The 22,837-nt window shown below is 43.0% G+C and overlaps 2 protein-coding genes across 5 annotated transcripts in view; both read left to right on the top strand.

The window, feature by feature from the left end:
• Positions 1-22,550, top strand: part of fhod3a (formin homology 2 domain containing 3a) — a 70,658-nt gene extending 48,108 nt beyond the window's left edge. The window contains exons 9-24 of one of the 4 annotated variants that reach the window (XM_016675173.1): positions 649-792; positions 1,241-1,476; positions 2,730-2,852; positions 3,687-4,109; positions 5,483-5,539; positions 5,648-5,782; positions 6,749-6,799; positions 11,509-11,726; positions 13,689-14,006; positions 14,116-14,816; positions 15,673-15,813; positions 18,710-18,868; positions 18,958-19,140; positions 20,905-21,024; positions 21,791-21,952; positions 22,123-22,550. In XM_016675173.1, coding sequence (XP_016530659.1) covers positions 649-792; positions 1,241-1,476; positions 2,730-2,852; positions 3,687-4,109; positions 5,483-5,539; positions 5,648-5,782; positions 6,749-6,799; positions 11,509-11,726; positions 13,689-14,006; positions 14,116-14,816; positions 15,673-15,813; positions 18,710-18,868; positions 18,958-19,140; positions 20,905-21,024; positions 21,791-21,952; positions 22,123-22,317 — 3,366 coding nt within the window. In that variant the 3' untranslated portion in view covers positions 22,318-22,550. Of the gene's footprint in view, positions 1-648; positions 793-1,240; positions 1,477-2,729; positions 2,853-3,686; positions 4,110-5,482; positions 5,540-5,647; positions 5,783-6,748; positions 6,800-11,508; positions 11,727-13,685; positions 14,007-14,115; positions 14,817-15,672; positions 15,814-18,709; positions 18,869-18,957; positions 19,141-20,904; positions 21,025-21,790; positions 21,953-22,122 lie in introns of all 4 variants that reach the window. The other 3 variants (XM_016675172.1, XM_016675174.1, XM_007559787.2) reach the window with 3 other exon arrangements.
• The window catches only part of LOC103143334 (glutathione S-transferase A-like), a 13,834-nt gene continuing 13,342 nt past the window's right edge, over positions 22,346-22,837 (top strand). Inside the window, exon 1 of the mRNA XM_007559816.2 lies at positions 22,346-22,366. Coding sequence (XP_007559878.1) covers positions 22,346-22,366 — 21 coding nt within the window. The remainder of the gene's footprint in view (positions 22,367-22,837) is intronic.

Here is a 22,837-nt window from a genome sequence, read left to right on the forward strand (position 1 = left end):
ACCCATTAACAAACTGCTAGAATATTAGTAAACAGTTGTGTCTGCATTCGATTAGATTAAATTATACTAAACGTCTCTTTACACTGATGATTGGGATTGTTTCTGCAGTCAAAATCCCTGATTTAGACACATTTGCGATACATTTTGCAATATTTTCACTCGTGTGATGATAAAAGTGACTTTTTTTTTATATACTCCACATCGATCACTGACTAAAACTGGACATCATGTAAGGTTGAGGATAGAAGTAAGAAATACTGCCACCTGCAGGTGGGATTTAGCATCGTGGAAGCTCAAAGTTTTTGACAATGTCTGTTGAAAACTTGTAGTAAACTCACAATGATGCGTTGGCGTGAAAAAGTGTGGGATTCTGTTGATTCTACGTGAATTTTAGCGATCGCGGAATCAAAAAAACTGATTGGTTGGAAATGTAAAGACAAAAACTGCTTTGATTTGATTGATAGAGTAAAATTTAAGCACACAACGGCCATCTAGAAGGTTTTATTTAAGCTTCATGCTGGACCCTAGAGAGCCACGTAAGAAACCTGGCTGGATTTGCCTCTCCAGGCCTTGAGTTGTGTTCTATAACATTTTGACCACATAACGTATACCGCATGTTGTGTCTTATGTTTTTGGTGGTTTCTGCAGACACTCGCGGCGCTGCCTGACCAGGACTCCTTCTACGACATGGTGGACAGTCTGGAGGAACAAGGCATGGACACAGTGTCACAGAGACACCTGGGAAGGAAAGGCACTGACCTGGACTTGGTGGAGCAGCTCAACATTTACGAGGTACAAACGAACTACGCATTGGTAATGTATAAAGTTTATTATAGATCACATGTGATATATAGTTTGTATACTGCAGTTGATCAACCTTGGATCAACTTCTTGGATCTTGAAGAGAAGAACCTTTTATCACTCACAGCAAAAACATCAAATCTTACCAAGTATCTTTGGTCTCGTTTCTAGTGCAAATATCTTAGTACACTAGAAATAAGACAGAACTAACTTAGAAGTAACTTGTAAGACACAGGTGCTTGGTTTAAAGCAATGAATCGTAATATTGATGAAAAGTTCCAGTTCCTACATCGTGCTGAAATGATACCTGTAAGTTAGCTTTGTCTTATTTCAAGCATTCTAAGGTGTTTGCACTAGAAAGTAGACCAAAAAACTCTTGGTAAGACTTGGCATTTTTGCAGTTCTCTTACTTTCCCACCCGTGCCCCGCTGTCTTCCAGATGACTCTGCGTCACGAAGACGGCGACGACGACAGCCAGCCGCCGCCCACGGGATGCCGCGACCGCCGGCGCGTCAGCCTCGGCGGAGCGGAGAAGCATCGAGGCCTGCAGAGGCGTCGGAGTCGCCGGGCCTCGCTCGGCCGACCCGGGCAGGCCTCCCCCTGCAGACCCGCGTCCCCGCAAAGGGCCGGCTTCCAGCCGTTCGGCGGACACAGGGCGGAGGATCTCAGTGAGAGGTGAGAGTGCTCGTCTACAGGACAGTAGATGAGTTGTGGAGTTTGCTGAACGACGACCTTTCAAAGCCAAACGTCGAAAATGGGGATCTGATAGTTTTACCGCTTTGTGCCTCAGAGCTCTGTCAGGTTTCCTTCCGTCCATGTAAGTTCAAACCTTCCCGGGAAGCACATCGACTGCCCCTCATGCACAGGATGTAACAGCCACCAGTGTGTGTCCTCCCCCCATCCCACAGTAACAGTGTGGATTCTTCTTCTGTGATGAAACATGTCTGCTCTCCGCTGTGTTATCCCACCTTCGGAGTTATCTCCAAATCTAATCCAAGCCTTCACTCTGCTAAACCGCTGCAGTGATATTACAGTGCTGTGATCATTTCCTACATATTAGGAAATCTGTTTTTAACAAACTCCAATCTGTTATCTCTCGTCTTGATGTCCTGCTTCATCCTCGCTCAGCCGTGGTCATGTGACCAAAGCAGATTAAGCTCCAAGCCCCAGATATTTTTAAAATGTAAACTCTGCACATGAGGATTAACACCAATCTAGAAAAAAAAGAAGGGAAATCCCAATGCTTTTTGTTTTCCTAACGTGTTTGCTTTCATGTTCCTGACTTAGTCCTGCGTCTCATTATTATATGTGCATCACAAAAGTAAATATAATATCCCCATGAGGTTTCTGGATTTAACATGACAAAATATGGGGGGAAATGAATGAATAAATTGACGCTTATGAATATTTTTAAGCAGAAGTCATCTCATTCGTCACACATGGGGGCGTCTACAGTTGAGGACTCGACTGCAACATGGCTCGTCTGGTTTCGCTGCAAAACAACATTTCAGCGCCCCAATGCTGATCTCCAATCAGTTTTCCATCTCTCCTTCCAGCGTTCCTTTCCTTTCCTTCATCCCTGCCATCATAACTTGTCTTCATGCGCATCTTGACCTGCTGGAGGCACGGAGCATCAAATCAGAAACATCGGCCATCCCCCCCCGCGTCATGTCAGAGTTCTTCCTCGTGTTTCCAATTAGCACTTTTAACCATCTTGATCTAGTATTTGTCACATCCCTGTTTGTCGCCTCCCGAACTAAACTGTTAGGTCATCTCTAATCATTGTGTCGGTCTCATCTAACCTTCCTTATTCATGTGAAGGTGTCCGTTTGCATGCTGGTCTCATGTACCGCTTCATCTCTTCCTCAATCTTTCCCCCAAATCTTCCCATCGTGTTTCCCTCCTCGACCACCCACCCTCATCCATAGAGAGGAAGAATGTGGAATAGAGGAGAAAGAGGAGGATAAGGAGGAGGAGGAAGAGGAAGAAGAGACCCCTGTGACTGAATCTGATTCGGATGAGAAGGAGGGGGCTAATCAGACCACCTCCAGGTATTTTAGGTCTCGGTGGTGACATGGAAGTGAAAAGTAGCGCTGCTTTCGTGTGTCTTGGTGTTTTGTGTAGGGAAGCAGTGGTAAATGTGTGTGTTTTGTCTTAGATGCGCAGTTAGTTTGAGCTAATTGTGACCCAACAAGGTGTCAACGCATTAATAAGAAGCCTTAAAATATCTTAAAATATGTCAATCAGAGGAATTACATTTTGTCTTGAGAGAAGTATTTAATCTTGTATAAGTAGCTCTTTTTGTTTAAGTAGTGCGCAGACATCTTCATTGCGTTCTGTGACTCAAGACGGTTGAGGCTACCGCTAACTAGCTGCGAATGTTCTTTTGCTAGCTAGCCTTTTCTGCGTCTATTTTATGATTAAGTGCAGATTTTTCAACAGCGATGTTCCACTGGCTCACGTCTTTTGCTAACCCGTATGAGGCTTGGTGCTTTTAACCGTCTTGATCCAACATGACGGTTAAAAACTTATGACAAGTTTTAAGCTTGTCATAAGCCAAGCTAAGAAGTGTTCAGTTTGGCATATAGCTCTCTATAAAGCCACATACAGAGAGCCATATGCAGTGTGGGAAACACACAGAGCTGCAACAAACCCCAGAAATGTCACCGTTTTTGCCAGGCTTGATTGTCACACACCAGGATTCCCCGACCATCCTCTGCGTCTACAGTTTTTTCAGTCTTAAATTCATTCAAGGTGGCATTAAAAGGTCTTAAATTTGACTTGTTGAAACCTGCAGATACCCTGCCCATGTTTGTTGTGGTTTTGTTAACAGCCTCTCTCCAGGTATGCTTTCTGAAACCTTCAATCTGATCCTCTGTTCTCAGGGCCGCGTGCCCTACGTCCACCGTCCTCCACAGGACCACCCTTCAGTCCATCACCATCTCCTCCAGAAAGGGAACTAAAACGGACAATGAGCAGAAGACTCAGGCAGAAATACCCCCAGCATCTACGTCGTCCCCTTCTACCCCGACGCCCCCTCCTCCAGAGTGTGGCAGTAGTCTCGGCCCCCAGTCCCAGCCCTCCCTGCTGGCCACCCTGCTGGCCAGGAAGCGCTCTACAGTCACTGTCCCCGCCACCAAGGAAGTCAGCCCTCCGCTGCGCGGCAGCTCCCGCCTGTCCCCCGACCGCGTCCCCTACCTGCCCCACTCGCCCTTCCACCTCTTCTCGTACGACCTGGACGATGAGCCGGCGCCGTCGGCTCAGGCTAAACGCAGCGAGGAGTCGCCCAAAACAACAACTCCTCCCAGGTCAGACGGAGAGCAGAACGTCTTCTTCTTCTTGTTCTTCTTCTCATGGCTACCAGGAGATGTTTCTTCATTTTTTATTTTTACTTTTTATTTGTTTTGCACCCACTTTCTGTTTCTTGCTTTTATTTTTCTTGCACCGACTTTGGATTTCTTTCGGCACCACTTTTCTTGCTCACCGACTTGTTTTCGTTTCACTTCCTTCCCCGTCACACGCTTTGCACCTTGAGTCCATCGCTGCTTTCGCTTCCCTCTCTCCTCTCTTCGCTTAGCTGCTCTCAGTCTTCATCAGCTCTCCTGCTGAGTCGGTAATCTGCACTTGTTGGGAGATTTCACAGTTCCAATCTGTTCCTCTGTTTTTCAGTGCAAGCACCGTAGAGCATCCACTGATCCCTTCTGATCCTCTCCGTCTTTAAATCTCACTCCCTTTCCCCTCAGTTTCTTACCGTTTAGCAACACTTTTTCTTTTCTTTCTGTTTCCATGCTTTGCTTTAGTACTTTCCTTTATTTTGTGTTTTCACTCAACCACTTCCATGTAGCTTGTGAGGAATATGGGTCACTTAGTTGACTCTGTTAGTGAGTACATTCATTGTGTTCACCTCTGTTTCTGAAACAATGTGCCTGAATTTGTTTACATTCTTTCATTCTTTTTTGCTATAAAAAATGATTTTATTCACATCCACTTGCAAAAGTATTCACAGCCCTTTAGTATTTCTTCCCCAATTTTTGGAAGTTTTCTACCAGGTTTTTTCTACATTTAGCTACTTTTAGTTTCCTCAAACCTACTCATAAAAAGCACACCATGATGCCACCACCATATGTCACCGTCACCATGGTAACACGTGACGGGGTCGTGTTCAGGGTTTCCATCATACAGAGTTCTGCAAGTCAGGCAAAAATTTCAGTTTTCGTCTCGTCTGATCAGGACAGATTGGAAAGGTTTTCACAAAACGCCTGTTTTTTTTACAAGATGCTACTTAAAAACTGATTGTTTGGGTTGCTTTTTTTCTTTTAGAGTTTTCAGAGTAATGAGTCATTGTAACAAAAAAAATATATAAAAAAATCACACCAAAATACCTAATAAGATGAGGAAAAGTTCAGGAGGTATGAACATGTTTTTTGTTTTTGTTTTTTTCTTTTTAGGCGTTATGTCATCACTTTCATTTTGGCAGCAAAGTTTTACATTTAAAGCCAGAAACTGTTTTATAATCGCACAGACGCTTCAGTTGTGAGTAATTAGGGTCACCCTGGTGTTGCGTAAGAGGGGTTCTGATCGGGGCTCATGCCTGAGTGTTAGGTGACCAGGCGACTAATGACTTCCTTCAGTGTTGCCATTTTTTTTCTGACAGTTTTTTCTTCTTTTTTGTTTCTATTAGGAACGGAGTCGCGTCCTACACCTCCCTCAGCACCCCGAGTACACCCACAACCTCGAGGTGAGGGGGCAACGTCAGCATTTACCCCAACACTTCCTGATTAAAAAAAAAACACCAACGTTTGTAATAAACATATAGACGTCCTCATGACTGCCTGTTTGTTGTTAGGGTGGCATTAGGGGGACTGCTGTCGTCGTCCTACCGACAGCACCAGGAGTCTCTGGCGGCTGAGCGAGAGCGCCGCCGTGTGGAGAGGGAGGAGAGGCTGCAGAGGATAGAGCGAGAGGAGAGGAACAAGCACAGGTGAGGCTTCAACGTTTGCTTTGTTTTAAAGTGGAGCTTCGGAAAGTTTCAGTAAAGCAAAGAAAACAGTGAGGAAGTGGAAGCAGCAGAACCCAGAGATGTAGCGTTTTTATTCAAAGACATGAGCACTGTTACATTTTAGCAGCGTGGCTCAGTCTTGATGACAAGGTAAAGTAAATGTGTTCACTTTACCTTCAGTCACATGTGTCAAACTCAAGGCCCGGGGGCCAAATCCGGCTCGCTGTAACTATTTATGTGGCCCTCTAGACTCTAGAGAACCACAGAAATATAACTTTAAATATAAAAGTTGTGCTTTTAAATATTTTAGTGATCAAAACAAAGCTGTTTTTATCTGTATATTTCCAAAATACATGAAAAAAAAAGATCTAATGTCAATAAGTATTCATCACATGCAGATATTTTAATAGTTGGTGGGTCGTTTTTATCAGCCGGCCCTGTAAGGACATTCGTGATCATGATATGGCCCAACATGAAAACGAGTCTGACGCCGCTGCCTTAAGGGCTTATAGCAGGAAAAGACATTTTTACTTTTGTGTTGAATTCAGAGCGGTACAGCCAGCAGCTGCTATGAATGTCTCATAATCTGATAACTTTATGTTTGTCTGTTTGCTTAAAACAGAAAACTAAAATTTCCTTTTTTACATTTATTAACCAGCTCAGCCTCATTGATGTCAGAGATTTATTTTGCAATTGTTGCAATAATATAATTTAATGCTACAGTAAAGTTATCCATTGCATACGTGTATAATTGTTCAGATTGACTAAATGTAGGTTTGGTTTTCAAGGTGTGAGTTAAAAATAAAGAAATCTAACAAACTGGCTTCACCATGAGACAGATAGGAATTTACTTCTTTACGTGGTTTTTCTTTACCACGCTGGTGGGACTCTGCATGATGTTTATCTTTATCAATTCTCTGTTTCTGTGTGTGTGTGTGTGTGTCCCAGCCGCGACTATGTGGATAAGATGGAAGAGGCCCGGCTCGCGCGGGAGGAGCGGTAAGTTCTCCCACTAAATCAAAACATCATCTGACCCCGCTGGGGCGAAGCTCTCAAAGGCCGGTCTTAGGGAAGCTCGGTAGTGGCGTAATTGTTCTCAGGTTAAATCGCCGCCCTCAGCTGCCACAGCCTCACAGTGCGATGTGTGTGTGTGTGTGAAGTTCGGCTGTTTTCTCCATCCTCCTCCCCGTTTGGGAGTTGATTGTTTTAGCTGCACGTCTCCAGACAAACCGATTCGGAGGTCTCCGCGCTGAATCCTCGCACCGATCCTCTCCTTACACGCAGGAAGAATTTTCACGAGGCCTGTAAAAATCTGTGTTTGTGTGCAGATGGGAATCGCAGGAAGCGAGGGACTCGGGTCATGCCAGTCATTCTCAGTGTGGCCTTTTTTATTTGTAAGCCAGCTGTTTAAAAGCTACATCCAGAGTTTCTCTGTTGCTCTCGGTTAAGAGAGCCCAGTTTCTGAGAAGATGACCCGTTAGCCGCGGTGTGTTGTATTTACGACGCATTTGGGTGTCGTGCTTATCGGGCTAGCACACATTTTTGTGTCCTCCCCACCTAATGTCCCTGTGGTATCCATTTACTTGACAAACAGCACAGAAACATCTGGTCCAAAAGGAAGAGTTGGAGCTTTAACTCCAGATAACAAAACAGATCGTTTGACAGCCTGCTCTCTCTGTGGGCCGCACTTTGCAACAAGTCATTTTTCACACTGCTGAAGGAGTTTAAAAACATTAAATATTTAAACCTATTAAAGTTTAATCAGTTACAGTAAGCCTACTAATGTTACAAGTGTTACTATCACCAAGCTCAAAGCTCTTCAGACAAACAGGATGTTTCATTGTTCTTAATCTTGGAAATCTTTATTTATTTATATAGAACATGTAAAATGTCAGAGAACAAAAATTTGCATAGCAATTAAATAAAAACAAAACTTAGTCAAATTATTGGGAAAAACCACAAGGAAATAAACGAAGGAAACAAAGATCCAACAAAGTATAATGAAAATAAAAGAATAATAACAGCAAAGAAATAAAACAGAAAGGGGAGAAGTGAAGAATTTAGGAAAGCGGTGAAAATGAAAGGAATCGGTGAAAGTTGGGAAGTGAACATGGAAGGAAGAAAAATAAAACCGAAGGAGAAAATGACGAGAGGAAGTGTGGAAGAAGGAAGGATGGAAATAAGAAAAGAAGGGGAATGCAGAAAGAAGAAACGGTTAAATAAATGATGAGGAAAAAGTAAAGGAGGGCAGTGATGGAGACTGAAATAAAGAAAAGAGGAAAGTAAGAAAAAAAGATTAAAACAAGAAGAAAGGATCAAAAGAGGTATGGGTGTGTACAAAATACGAACAATAAAACTGAAAATAATTTCCTGAAACCTTTGTGTTCTGGTTTTTGCACTAAAGCTGACCTGTAAAACCCTTAAATCCAATTTAATCCTATTCCATGAAGCTTTATATTAATTATGTAATGTATATATTCTAATAAGATGCAACAGCAAACATTTTAAAACATAGATTAGACATTTACAAAGTTTGCATTTAATGCAGTGAATGTGTATAAAAATAAACTGCATCTCCAGGTTTTAGATAAACTACTGAAAACTAACTGATTAGACAACTGGTTAGCTGCCACATCACACTTTTTGCCTCTTGAGGGATTAGTGGATATGCAAATGCTCTCCAGCTCTTCCCTCTGCAGCTTGTTGCTTATTCCCAGGATCATCCAGAACACAGAGCGCGCCCTGCGCCGGGAGATTACACCCGGCTGGGGTCACATGTTAGGGGTTTTTATTCACAGTGAAGTGACGACTTCTCAACCCGTCACTTGGTGTTTGGTTTTCTGCAACACACACACACGCACGCAGGCACACACACACACACACACACACACACACACAGTGGTGTGGCTCTGATACACACTGAGCTAAAAGCTCACCATTTATAAATGCAGAGTTAGTCTGAAAAGCATTGAGAAGTGAAAGAGAACCAGACAGACAGGAACAAAGTACTCACAAAGAGTCTGAAACTCATCTGAATTTAAACTAGTGGGCAAAAGCTGTTTTATAGTTAACTACATTAGCTACATAGCCAATATGATAGCATTCTGGGATCAGTTAGCTACAGACGGACAATGATTGACCTTTATTTGTATGTTGGTTACATATTAAAGGGACTGTTCATGTTTTTGATGTGAGGTTTTAGGAAGTTTTTATTAGCAATGACCTAGTTGTAATAGACAGGTGTTACATCATGGTGAGCTTATTTAAAATGCGAGAAAATGTAAAAGCAAAATGCTCAATGAGCTGGAAGGCTAACAGCTACTCAGACGGTGGCCTCTCTTTCTTCCCAAGTTACCACTGTTTTCAAGTCTGGTTAGCTAAAACTCATGAGTTTGCTCTAAGTCCATAAAATCACAGACAATTGTGAGGTTAATGTGCTTTTTCAGGTCTCGTCGTCAATCAGGCAGACTGATACGGAGATTAGCCTCAGCTAACATCATTTTGCTTAAAAAAATAGACCAAATTAGCGTCAAACCTCACAAGATCTCTTGCGAAAGTTTGTGTTGTTTTAGTTGCCTATAACCAGTTTTAAAGGGAAGAAAGGGAGATCGTCAGGCTAACTCTTCATCTTCCACCACTCCCTATAATTCTACCATCCAAAATTTTCTCCACCGTCCAATCTCAATGCTAGCTGTTTTCTCAACTGAGCAGCAACTCTTCCAGATAACATAGATTATGTATTTCACATAAATTTCTGTGAAAAGAAAGGTTCACAGATCATTACCTAGCTTTGTAAGTGAGACTGGTCTTATCGCTATCTTACCAATCGGTCTAAAGAAAGTTTTCCCTACTCTTCGCTTTCAGCTATTAGATGTTTGATGGTTTTCTTGCATGTTCAGTCCATTTCAAAGCAACCCCAAGAAACTCGAGGGGATCTGAACGTGAGTTTTGATTCAGCACAGTCCAGCTTTAATTGTTTGTTTGTTTTTTTGGTCTCACATTTTACACAAACACCTCCTGTTTCATAGTTAAAGTCATGGTGTTAGCATGCAGGTGCTAGCAAAGCATTCTGAAACCCGACGCTTCAATCTTTATGCCTCACAGTTTGTTTGATGATTGTCTCTTTTTGGAATATTTGATGTCATTTCTGGTCTCTGAATTGCAGATGTTGAGATTCATTAGTACAAAAAATGAAATACATAAATAGAAAAACATTCTTCCAGAAGTCCTGGTCTCGGTCCACATTCTTCCTGGTGAACTTTAATGTTTTTACACAGCAAAGCCTTGTACACTTCCCACTGAAGTAAAACTTGTGTGGTTTATTTCAGACTATACAAATTGTGTACAGTCACATCACCACTGGAGCCTGATGTAGGTCCCATGTTGACATTTTAGGGGTTTTTGGAGACCTCTTTTAGCATCTTGTGGTCCGCTTTCAGGGCGAACTTGCCAATGTTGCTGGGTATTGGCACGTTGCCAGTTGTTTCGAATGCTCTCTGCTTCTAGACTAATTATTTTGAGACCTCTTTAAATACGTTACCAGACTCATAAGCTGCTACAGTCTTCTCTGTTTAGCTCTTTAGGTCTTACTTTGGTGTTTCCTCTCACTTTAACACACCAATATAAACTAAATGTTGGTGGCTTAAACAGGGCAAACATCCCTTAAAATCCCAGATGATGTTCTCGTAATTCTTCACTAACATTTAAAGAAAACTGTGTTGGGATCAGTCTCAATTGTTTTTTTTTTTATGCTGGAATGTAGCTCTAAGTAAATTATAGATAAGTTGTCTTATTTGTGGTGATGATTTTGGTTGCGTTTGTTGTCGTTTTGGTGCATCCTTAGTAAACATGAGCAGATTATACAACAGTGTATGCTTTAATTGGTCAAGAACAGTTCTGCAGAAACGTACAATGCTCTGTTTTCAAAGAGAGATTAACTCACAATCAGGTCTCACAGCAGGAGAGGTGTGTTTGCAAACTCCCATTCAGTGCTTGTGTGTGTGTTTGCGTGTGTGTTTGCGTGTGTGTGTGTGTGTGTATACATACAGTACGTTGAAGCCAACTATACACACTTGGCTCACACTAACTTCGGTTCACGCCTAATCACATGCAGATAGGGGACCCAACACACACCAGAGCGTTCGTGTCTGGTTTCTTCAGACATCAGAAGTGTCCTGATGCTAATGAAGTCTGAACAGAAGCTGCACACATTCACAGCGTGGTGGGAAAGAGGAGGGGTTAGAGAAAGAAGAAAGACACTGAGAGAGAAAGAAAGAGAGAGAGAGGGTTGACTCAGTGCCCTAAATTTCCGTGAGGACCAGCAGGTTGAACGGGGAAGTTTAGCGGTCGGAGAAAGGGTGGAAGTGAAGAAGGAGAAGGACAGAGACGTGGAGAAGGACGTAAGGAAGGGATCTGCAACAGGTCTGGCCTTTCTTCAACTCTTTTTTTTTTGTTCTCTCCTCTCTCTCCCTTTCTTCCAAATCTTTAAGGCTGACAGGATTGATGCTGAAAAATTAGCAGATGAACCTGAACATGGGGAGGCAGAGGAGTTACTTGAAACGTCGTGTTGACAGCAGTAGAAGAGAACATGAGCTCCATTGACTCTCCGTTGCATCGCTTATAATCGATATACCGTCGTTGGTCGAGATTCTTAAACAAGTGGTTTCGCTTCAGCAGACATCAGCAACTCATCTTTCGCTCTCCTTCAGGTATAAGAACGTAGAACGTCTGGCGGCGGAGGAGTACGAGAGGGACCGCGTCCGGGTGTCGAGGACTCGGCCTGACCTCAGCCTGCCCTTTGAACCCTCGGAGGCCTGGCCCTCGTCATCGCGCAGCAGCACGCCATCATCCTTTGCCTCCCAGGAGGAAGGAGAAGCTGATCTTGAACCTGAGACGCCGGGCACCGCCTGCACCCCCTCTGAGCCTGGTAGGAGGACAGAATCACCTGGTGTTTCTGTTTCTGAAAAGTCATTGGTGATGCAAGCTTTGCTAAAATGTCCAGTCTTGGTCTCAGTAGGGCTAGCTAAGCTCAAAGGTCGACCTTGTTTTGTATTTTATTAAATCTATGTACTTGCCATTCTTTCAGTGAGACCCCACTTGCTGCTGTAAAGAAACCAAACATTTCTTGGACAACTAAAAAACAAAAGACAAATTTGGTGATTTTGAAAATATTTCCGCTCAAGAAAAACATGAACAGTCACATTGCAAAAACTAAGAACATCCATCAATCTTAATAATGTATTAGGTTAATTTACTACTAAAGTTGGCAAATCTGGCATGTCTGTTAAACCTGCTAGCCTTACAAACAAGCTAGTATCAGCTACTTGCTTTTCATGAAAAAAAAAAAAGGATTCTGAAATTGTGGCTTTTATGTTGTGATAATTTAACAGTTCAGTTTTATCATGCTGTTTTGAATCAATCCTTTTTGGGGGGAGATAAATGGTTGAAAGACTTAAATGACTCATTTTTGTAGGCATGACAACCTTCTGTAAAGCTGGACTACAGTGTATCTGTGGTGAGCAAATTCATAAATTCTAGACAAGATGGGGGACAATATCTAGCTAACAGGTTTGTGGCCCATGTGGACTTTTCTCAGTCTTGTCTCGAAGTGGACCCACTGGGGTTGACTAAATAGCTCCCATGGGGTTGACAATGTTGGGCTTCCTCCACAGGCAGAGGCAGTTGTCAGGGTCTCAGATGGGTAATGAACAAAACGTTAAAAATCCATATCGTGCTACACGTTTTACTCATTGTTGCCTTGCATTCAGGCTACATAAGCAGTTAGGATGCTATTGTTAGGTAACCCTTATACAGTCCTATTTGAAGCTAATGTTTTTAGGTCATTCATTATATCTTTGAGCCCCACATGTAAAAAACAAAAAAAGGTTGGTAGCAGGTAACAGCATGTGAGACTAAAACTAGCTAACTTTAAGCTAGCCTGGTCATGCTATAAAAGGTAGCACACAATGTTTGTTGTCACACGGTGACATGTTGAGTTGTAGTGTTTGTAGGATTTAGGGAGTTAACTTGTTGTCATTAAGTAAGACCCCAGATATTTCGCAGTGGATCTCCGAACATCAACGTTAATGTTGGCTGACTAGCATCTAAAACTAGCGAATTTTGGCTCATTTTAACACGGCATTGTATATCTTTGTTTGTGTTAGCAGGTTCTTGAGTCTGAATGAAAACCAGAAGGTCATCTGTTCAACTCCCAAGCATCTGTTTTGCCCCTTAGGAGTAAAACGAAAACTGCTTCACTTTACCGTTTCAATTAGCATACAACTATGTGCAGTGGAAGGGAAAAAAGAAGGCAGATTGTGGACGCAGTAAGTGAAAGGAGGTTCGCAGAGACAGGGAGGATGTGAGTGCAAGGGTCAGATTGGTTTTTGAAAGAAGCTTTTGACAGAGTGATCCCCAAACATCTCATGCAAGAAAAAAAAAAAAAAACAGCCTTGTTTTGGAGCACAAGCGAAGCCATGGGCCGAGGCACTGTAGCTCACAGAGGCGAGCGTCTGCGGCGTGTTTTTCTAGACCCTGCCTGCATCACAGCTCGGACTGTGCTGCTGATTTACGTGTGTGTACCGTGTACACGGGCGGGATTCGATGTAAACAGGAACTTAATTCCTCGTTTCCTGCTCATATCGAGCTCCTCCAACAGCCCGGCTTTGTGCATCGCCCGTATTGTTTACATTGCGGCACGGCTGTGTGTTTTTATTTTTCTTGCCGGAAAATAGTTCAATTCCATCCAGAACTGGCTCTAAATCAAAGGCCAGTGTTTTGCCAGATATAAATAGCACGTCGCTACAAATAATTCAGGTCTATGAAACTCTTATTCAAGGTGAACGAAATTCTAGTGTGACTGAAAAGTTGCACTCTCTTGTGACAGAAGAAGCCGACGACTCCAGTCCCAGCATAGAAGAGGAAGAGAAGCAGGCAGGAGCTGAAGCAGGGGAAGTGGAAGAGCAGAAGGAAGTGGAGGACGAAGAAGTGCAGGAGGAAGTGGCGGCGGACAAGGAGGAGGACGTGAAGGAGCCTGAGCAGGAAGTGGAGAAGCAGAGAGAGGAGGAGGCGGAGGAGGACAGCGGCATCCTTAGTGACAAGGAGCGACAGAATGAGGAGGTAAACGAGAAGGACAACTGCTCGGCCTCCAGCATCTCCTCCGCCAGCAGCACCTTGGAGAGAGAGGAGAGGGTTAGCACGGAGAATGGTGGGTGTCCTCTAAAGGAAAATCATCAAAGTACTCCTTTTTGTGGCTTTATTTTTCGGGAATTTCAAAATAACTTTGGGATTACCACTTTACCTTTTTTCTCCCCCAGGCTTTAAAGAGACAGAAGTGAACGAAAATTGCAACAAGCTCCTCGATAGCAAACTCTTCATGCTGGACATGCTGTACTCCCAGAGCTCAAAGCCCAGCGCCGAGGAGGAGGAAGAGGAGGACGCGGAGAAAGCGAAGGAGAAGGAGAAGGGAGAGGGGGAGGAGGAGGACAGGGAGACGCATCAGGAGGCGAGCCTGGAGAGCAGCAACAAGGAGGACAAGTTGGAGCATCGACGGGGTATCCGTCCGATCGCCGAGCGCTTCGGTGACCTGGTCAAAGACCTTGGCTCGTCCCACCCCCACCTGGACGCCCCGGCCAACGAGCCACCTCCTCCACCTCCGCCCCCTCCCAAAAAGGAGTCGGACACCATCTGGGACCAGCTCCTGGCCAGCCCCCGAGAGCTACGCATCAGGGACATCAGCTTCACCGACCTGACGGACGACGATGACAAGGACATCCTGGACGCCGTTCTGATGGGAGGGTGCGGCGACCTCCCGCCTCCGCCGCCTCCTCCACCATTCATCCCGCGGCTTCCTCCGCCGCCCCCCATTCTAGGCTGCTGCCCTCCACCGCCTCCCTTGATCGGCGTCTTGAGGCCTCCGCCGCCTCCGTCCTTCAGCGGTCCGGCCACGGCGCCTCCTCCCTCCGAGCCGCCTCTCTTCAACAAGAAGAAGAAGACAATTAGGCTCTTCTGGAGCGAGGTGAGTCAGGAGCAGTTCTAACCTGCTGATACTGATTTTAGCCACTTATGATTTTCCATTTTGGAGTTTGCATTAATGGCTTTCTACAATGCATGTTTTTTTATGTTGGCCTTCCTGCCCTGAACTGATAGGAGCCGAATCGTCGTGAAAAGGCAATTTGATTGATAATGTGAAACAAAGAGAAAATGATCATCCAAATTTTGGATGGTTAGCTTTAGTGTAGTCATATTAACAGGTATACCATAGATACTCTCTAGACATGCTTTTATTTCTCAAGCTTCCCGCTGTTAGCTAAAGTCTTTACTCCCTGTTTATAAGTGGAGACCTGGGGCGGCACCGTGTACGCTGATCCTATTGGTCCTCGATGTTTATGGTTTGAGCTTGGGACCTTTCCTTCATGTCTTCTCCCCTTCTCTCTCTGTCAATTTCCTGTCTGAATTCTGGAAATAAAGGCCACTAGTGCCACAAAAACGTAAAAAATACAAACCGAAGTGAACAGCAAACACAACTCTGAAAATGCGGAAAAAACAACTTCTTCCATCTTTTGTCCTTCCTCTGACTTCATCTCCTTGCACCTCACTGATACTCAGACATCTTTGCTCAGTAACAACTTCCACACTTAGGAAGTTTGTCAGCACAGCCTGTTAACTCTGATCTACTGAATTTCTTTTTCCTGAGTCGCCCATCGCCAGTCGTCTTCTCAGTGCTCGAGTAGCTTTATTGAGTTAGTGAAAAGAGTTTGGACCCAGACTAGTCGTCTTATGATCAAAGTGATTTTGTTTGTTTAGCCACTTAATCCTCAGGCAATTACTCTTTGGAAACAATCTGAGTCAATCTGTTGACTGTTTGTCCTCAGGTGCGTCCGACAGACTGCCAGTACCAGGACCACAAGTGGAGCGGAGACTCCTTCTGGTCCAAAGTGGAACCTGTCAAGTTGGATACAGCCAAACTGGAACACCTGTTTGAGACCAAATCAAAGGAAATACCAGTGACAAAGGTAAAGAGACAAAATCATGAGGGATATTCATGATTATGAGTGTCCCCTCCATCCCTGTCCAGCTTCGTGCTGTTAGCTAAAGTCTTTACTCCATGTTTAAAAGTAGAGACCAGGGGAAGCACCATGTGCGCTGATGCTGCTGGTCCTCGATGTTTATGGTTTGAACTTGGTCAGACCATAAACACACGATATTTAACATCATGTGATGATAACAAATCATCACATGATGTGGCCTTTGCTCTATATGTTTTACCTACAGACAGTTTCCTGCTTATTTAAAGGAAATTCCCATAATATGTTGTCAACCAAGTCTGCAGAATCCTGTTACTTTCTCCTTAAAGTAATTCAGGGATGGTGAAGCAGAGAAAAATGGAAGAAATGCAGGAAAGCTTTTGAAAATCATCGTTAAAATCCAAACTAAAATCTTGAGATTTCATCTCCACTTTATGTTTAAAGAACCACATCGCAGCACCAACCTAACTTTAGCTATCACTGTTTAAGAGGAATGATCTTCAATTGTCCATTCAGGATATTTTTGTTTATAAATTTCCTGATTTATTTTATTTTGAGTTTATTATTTATACATTTGTTTTTATCCAAATTCTCCCTCTGATTTCTCGAATGCTTCAATCTTCTAGGGTTAAATGAGGATGTGGGTTTTTGATCCCGATCAAACAGGGGAGGTTTGATCCCTCTGTAATTTTCATAAAGCCTTTAAATAAGAACCGTGCGAGGTTCAAAGGTAGAGAGCAGAGGCCGGGACTCTCACTCTTTGAACTGCTGAGCCTTCGCTTCAGAACCTGCAATTTACGCCGAAGCCCGATCGGTTGGCGGCTCTGCATGGCTCAGATCTACGATGTGACAGGAGGCGTGACGGCGGTTAGCAGCGGTTAGCAGCGGTTAGCAGCGGTTAGCACTTCTACTGTTGCACTTCAACACAGAGTGTGTAAAAGGATAACAGGTAAATTATCAAAGAAATGTTGCTATTCCCTGAAATAAAAATATTTCCACACATTAAGCACATTGCAGGTCAGAGGTTTACATACATCTTCATAATCATGACTGCCATTTTAATTTAAAGTGTTTTTTTTTTTGAGGGATTAAAAAGATCCAACAAACAACAATTATGTGCAAAATTACTTAGGTTTTTTGCCGATTTTCTCTAATCTGAACAAGGTTTAAATTATATAGAAATATGAAGTGTGTGTACATGTGTAAAGCATACACAACGTCCTGATATAATTCTGGCTGGATAATTGACTTCTTTTCTTGACATAGGCAGAATGGTAGAGTTCATTTAAATTAGATTAGTTCATTTAAACTAAATTAGTTTTCTGCCAAAAAAAGAAATGGTTTGTAATACAAACGTAAAAAAGCAACTTCTATCATTTTGTGTGTGTGTGTTTTTCTTTTATTATACAACTAACACTAAATATACAAGCATATATTTTTGGTACCTTCTTTTGTTCTGTCTTTCCTCCTCATAAAGTTGGAACTTTTTGGTTTAAGAAAATGGTTTTATGGTCTTCTCATAAAAGTTTTAAAATGCTTTTCGTTCCAGAACCTAGAATTGGATAATCCGTTTAGCTCTTTAATTAAACAGTGAAACGTAAATAATTGAAGCAGTTGGTGTTCATAAAACTTGAGTCACTTTCTTTTTCCAAAGGTCACTTAGAGTTTACAGCTCCAGACGTTTCTCTGAATTGTCTCTTTAGAATGTCAAATTGCTGACCTCCGGTTCAGCCTGATCTTCACCTCTGACGAAGTGAAGTTACTTAGGATGTTCAGGAGCATCTCGAGAAGATTTAAGTCGCCGTGAAGTGGAAACTCTTGGGCCACCGTTGCCTCTGTCCACAGCGATGTTTCACAAGAGTCTTGACGACCAAGACTGATGTGGCTTCAAGGTCAAATGAAACGAGCAGCTGCCCACATGGACAAGTCGAAAACCTTCTGGAAGATAAAACAGAACAGCTTTTCCACAGAAACAAAATGATGGTTTGCATCAGTCGAGGTCAGGTTTTCACCCTAACGAACATCATAGCAGCGCGAAGGCATAGTGATGGATGACGGCCTGTTTCGCCATAAGTGATATTGGTGAAACAGGCCTGAATATTGATTTTTTTTTTCATGGTTGTTCCTAGAAAGTTAGATCTGTTGATAAAAATTCACCAGTAATATATGAACAAATTTTTCCAGTTTCAATAGGAAGAGTGGTCAAACATCCATCCAGAGTTGCGACAGGTACATGTTGATGACCACAAAAAGCATGTAGGTTTTTTTTTAACATCTAACCAGATGTATTTTGACCTCATGTGGATGAGAGAAAATCCAAAATAAAAGCAGATTTTTGATTCAAGTTCTGGTTCTTATAGTTATCTGTAGTTTGTTGCATCATGATGCCACCCTGAAAAAAGAATGCATTAAAGATATAGTTAAAAGCGCTCATGCTCATGAGTGTAAATAGATTTCCTACCAACATGTTAATTACTGTACCATAAAACCCTGTAAAGTAGAGCTGCAAGTGTAAGTGAACTGGTGTCTTTGTTGTAGCTGCTATAAGATCCTGGCAGCTACTCTGTTACACTTTTATAAGGTAATATTGTATGACTTCATCCCTTTCAGAGCTTCGGATCACCTCCAGCACTGGTAAAGGTCATATATGGTCATGCAGCGGCGTAAAACGGTGCCTATAAATTGATGCAAACACTCTCGTAAACCTAAACACGCGTGGTATTTCCTGCTTCCAGTCCCCATGCAGCCCCCACAGCTGCAGTCGAGTGAAAAGTTGTCGAATCCTCACGGGCCTGTAAAGTGGACCACAGTGAAAGAGGAAACGGGACCAGATGGGGACGGGATGTGGAGGCTGACCCTTTTCTCCATCTTCCCTTTGTCTCAGAAAACGGCGGCGGACGGCAAGCGCCAGGAGATCATCGTCTTGGATTCGAAGAGGAGCAACGCCATCAACATCGGCCTGACGGTCCTGCCTCCGCCGCGCACCATCAAGACGGCCATCTTGAACTTTGACGAGTACGCGCTCAACAAGGAAGGCATAGAGGTGAAAACCTTGGGTGATTTATTTTATTTTTTTTTTTAAAAGAAGATGCATGCACGCATCCACTCATGTGTCGCTCTCCCGTTCCACAGAAACTCCTGACGATGATCCCGACTGAGGAGGAGAAGCAGAAGATCCAGGAAGCCCAGCTGGCCAATCCGGACGTCCCGCTGGGCTCAGCGGAGCAGTTCCTCCTCACGCTGTCCTCCATCAGCGAGCTCTCCGCCAGACTCCATCTCTGGGCCTTCAAGATGGACTACGAAGCAACGGAGAAGGTCAGTCTGAACTTGAAGTTCTTCAGGTTTTCTCATTTCCGTGACATTTACTTTGTGGCATTTTGTAACTGCGCATCGAAACTGATTTGCACTGCAAAAACACAAACTCTTAACAAGCAATTTTGGTCTAGTTTGTAGTTTTAGTATCTCAAGTGAATAAGACAAAACAGACTTACAAGTGACTTTTCATCAAAATAAAGGAGCTTGTTTTAACTAAACAATTCCTTAATACTGATGAAAAAGTACTTGCTCTGTTGGCAGACTATTTCATTTACAGCATGGGAGAAATGTCAAGAACGTTTTCAACAATATTAAGGAGTTATTTACTTAAAACAAGCTCCTATATCTTGCTTAAAAGTTACTTGTAAGCTAGTTTTCAAGTGCACTAAGATATTTCCACTAGAAACTAAACCAAAATTACTTGGTAAGACTTTGTAACTTTGCAGTGAGAGTCGATATGCGTCTTTGCAAACAAACAATAATTTGTTTGATCATGTCTATCTCGTACTCGATCGCTAAACGCTGAGACACACTCTACCGCCTTTCCTGCTCATGTACGGAAGCCCAAGAAGGCCAAAAAAGGCATGAAATTTCATGATGCGATTGCAACATCCTGGAGGGACTGCAAGTATACCACAAACACAATGTATTTTAAAAGGATTTTATGGGAAAGAGCAACTTTTTACACCAACCACGGAGAAGTAGGGTTTCGTTTTTTAGGTGCTTTTCTTCCGAACCAACTTTCCGGGAACTTGAAAAACCAAAAAACAACCAAAAACACTGAGTTTCTTTAAGTCAAGGCTAAAAACCTACCTGATCATAGCTGCCTTTGATTAGAAGTAAGTGGAGCATTGATCAAAAATGTTGATGTGTACTTGCTAGTAATGTAATGTTATTTGTTTCTTAATGTGTGACTGTACGATGCTTTTAGGATGTAAGGCACTTTGAACCGCCTTGTTGCTGAAATGGGCCATACAAATAACCTCAACTTGACTTTACGTACTTCCTAAGTGCAACGGCGAGGACTACTGGTGTCAGATTTTGCTGTACCGTTCACATGTACCTTTTCCACAAGTGCCATCCGGTCCAAGTGTGTTTTTGTTTTTTTTTTGTTAATTGGAAACAAATCGCCAACTTCTCTGGCTGCAGAGGTTTGTGGGAAGGTGCGCAGCATGTGTGCCGTTGTTTGTGCAGGCAGGAAGAAACAACATCCTGCAGAACATCAAAATAGTTACATCATAACAAGATAAGCATGTTTTATTAGCAGCACCCCTGCCTCCGTCGTCATGCGCTCAGTGATTACTCCGGCAAAGAATGCATCCGCGAGGAGAAGTTCAAAGCCGGAGAGCCATGAGAAAGAGACACGCGTAAAGTTTACGGGTTTTCGGCTCCTTTCATCTCGATGCGCACGAGACGCAACCGCGGCTTTTGACGGAGCGGCGCTCACGGCTCGACCCTTCTGGTACGGCGGGGTTGGGGGGACTGTTTGCTGCTGAAATGCTCAACATACCGTGCAGGGAAAACAAACACGCGCGCACGGGAGAAGCTGTTGCTTGTTGCCTAGAAAAACTCAGGGTTCAAGCAACCTGGAGTATATTTTACGACGAAGGAGCAACCTTTAAACAACCTCTCCTGACCTTAAGCGAGAGCAGATGATTTGTAGCGGGAGGCGAGGTGCACCTGTTTTTGCCGCAGACTCGTAAAACACATGTTTTTCCGAGAGTTCTGTTTGGGTCCGCTAATGATGTACTGCTCTCCTGACAGGAAGTGGCCGAGCCACTGCAGGATCTAAAGGAGGGGATGGAGCAGCTGGTGAAGAACAAAACTCTCAGATACATCCTCTCTACGCTGCTGTCCATTGGAAATTTCCTCAATGGCGTCAACGTGAGTCATCCGTCGACAAAATATGTTTTTAAAGAGCATATGCTGTATTAATTTGATTTTATTTTTTACATTTATTTTTTACCTGCTGTGAACGTAGCCAAAAAAAAAAAAATGTGTGACCAGACTACTTCAACATCATTTGTAACGTCATTTATTTGGCTCAGACACTGAGAAAAAGAGCAAGTCACTGATGCAAGTGATTAGCATGGGTAAACTCATAGCAGGAAAGTATAATAGCTATCAATGTGGTTTGTGCCTGGAGATACCAAGACATGTTTTGTACTGACAGAAGACGCAGAGTTAAAAACCACAGCTAAACAACGCGTTGACTTACCAGAGAGACGCCCAAATCTTTCATCACACCACAGGAAAAATGTTTAAAAAACAGAGTGACTGCTTTGGGGGGTTAAATAGAAATCCATTATCTTTACTGTCTTGAATCTTATACACTTCTGGATAGACGATCTTTATTAAAAAAAGAGTAAGCGCTCACATTATACCAGTTTTGTATGCTTGATAAACAGCCATCCATGCATTCAACATAATTCCTATTCAGAAAAGCTTTCTTTGCAAGAAATACTTGTCACGAAGGTAATTCTGTTTCCGAAAAGCAGAGCTTCAAATCTGTGTTTTTTTTTGTCAGTAATGTATTGCTTTCATTTTTACCCATGAGCTTTGACAAAAAAAAATAATGAAAATGCCATTTCTTCCAGGGTTATCAGGTTTTTCAGCCAGTTATTTGTTATTTCCCCACTAATGTTTTCAGGCCAAAGGCTTTGAGCTGACATACTTGGAAAAGGTCCCAGAGGTAAAAGACACGGTCCACAAGCAGTCCCTGCTGCACCACGCCTGCTCCGTCGTGGTGGAAAACTTCCCAGAGAGCACCGACCTCTACTCCGAGATCGGAGCCATCACACGTTCCGCAAAGGTGCGCTTCAGAAAACTGACTAGCAAACTGTTTTACATCACAGGAATTACAGGTTCTGGGAATTAAGAAAATAAGTTGAATAAACCAGAGTGTTCCCAAAGTTCAGTCATGTTTGGCGTCCTCGTTGGGCCTGTAAGTAAAGATCCTGCTCGTCCTCTGGCGTCCATCAGGTGGACTTCGACCAGCTGCAGGAGAACTTGTGTCAGATGGAACGCCGCTGCAAGGCGTCGTGGGACCACCTCAAGGTGATCGCCAAGCACGAGATGAAGCCCCAGCTGAAGCAGAAGATGTCTGACTTCCTCAAAGACTGCGCTGAAAGAATCATCATCCTCAAGATCGTTCACCGCAGGCTAATCAACAGGTAGCCCCGCATGCCGAGTTTACACTGCAGTGATGGCCACCCACGAAGGTCTGGTCTGTTCAGTAAAGTAAGCTGGAGACAGATGCAGACCGCACTTCTCAGATTTTTATCTAAAAAAAAAATTCTGAACAAATTTGTACTGTGATAGTATTTGTTATTCTCTTTAAATTATTTTGTTATCGATTAATCTATAGTGTTTTTTTGACGATTAATCGGCTAATTGGATAAAAATGGCACATCCTACAGATTTTTCATTTTCATTGTTTTGTATAGGGAGTAGGGTTCTTTTCAGTTTTTTGAGTCTGAACACTCCACTAAACAAGTAATTGATTACCAAAATAATTAACAATTGTTTCAATAATTGATTAATCACGACTATTCACGATTAATCACTAGTTTAAATAGGACTTTTTGAGTCTAAATACTCCAGTTAAGGATTAATCAATGGTGATTACTTCAACATTTGATTTAGCTCTAGCTGGTTTAAATAGGAGACTCGTTGTATTTTTCACCTCTGCCTGTTA

This window comes from Poecilia formosa, unplaced genomic scaffold, assembly GCF_000485575.1.
Source record: "Poecilia formosa unplaced genomic scaffold, Poecilia_formosa-5.1.2 Scaffold107, whole genome shotgun sequence".
In the NCBI taxonomy this organism is placed as follows: Eukaryota; Metazoa; Chordata; class Actinopteri; order Cyprinodontiformes; family Poeciliidae; genus Poecilia; species Poecilia formosa.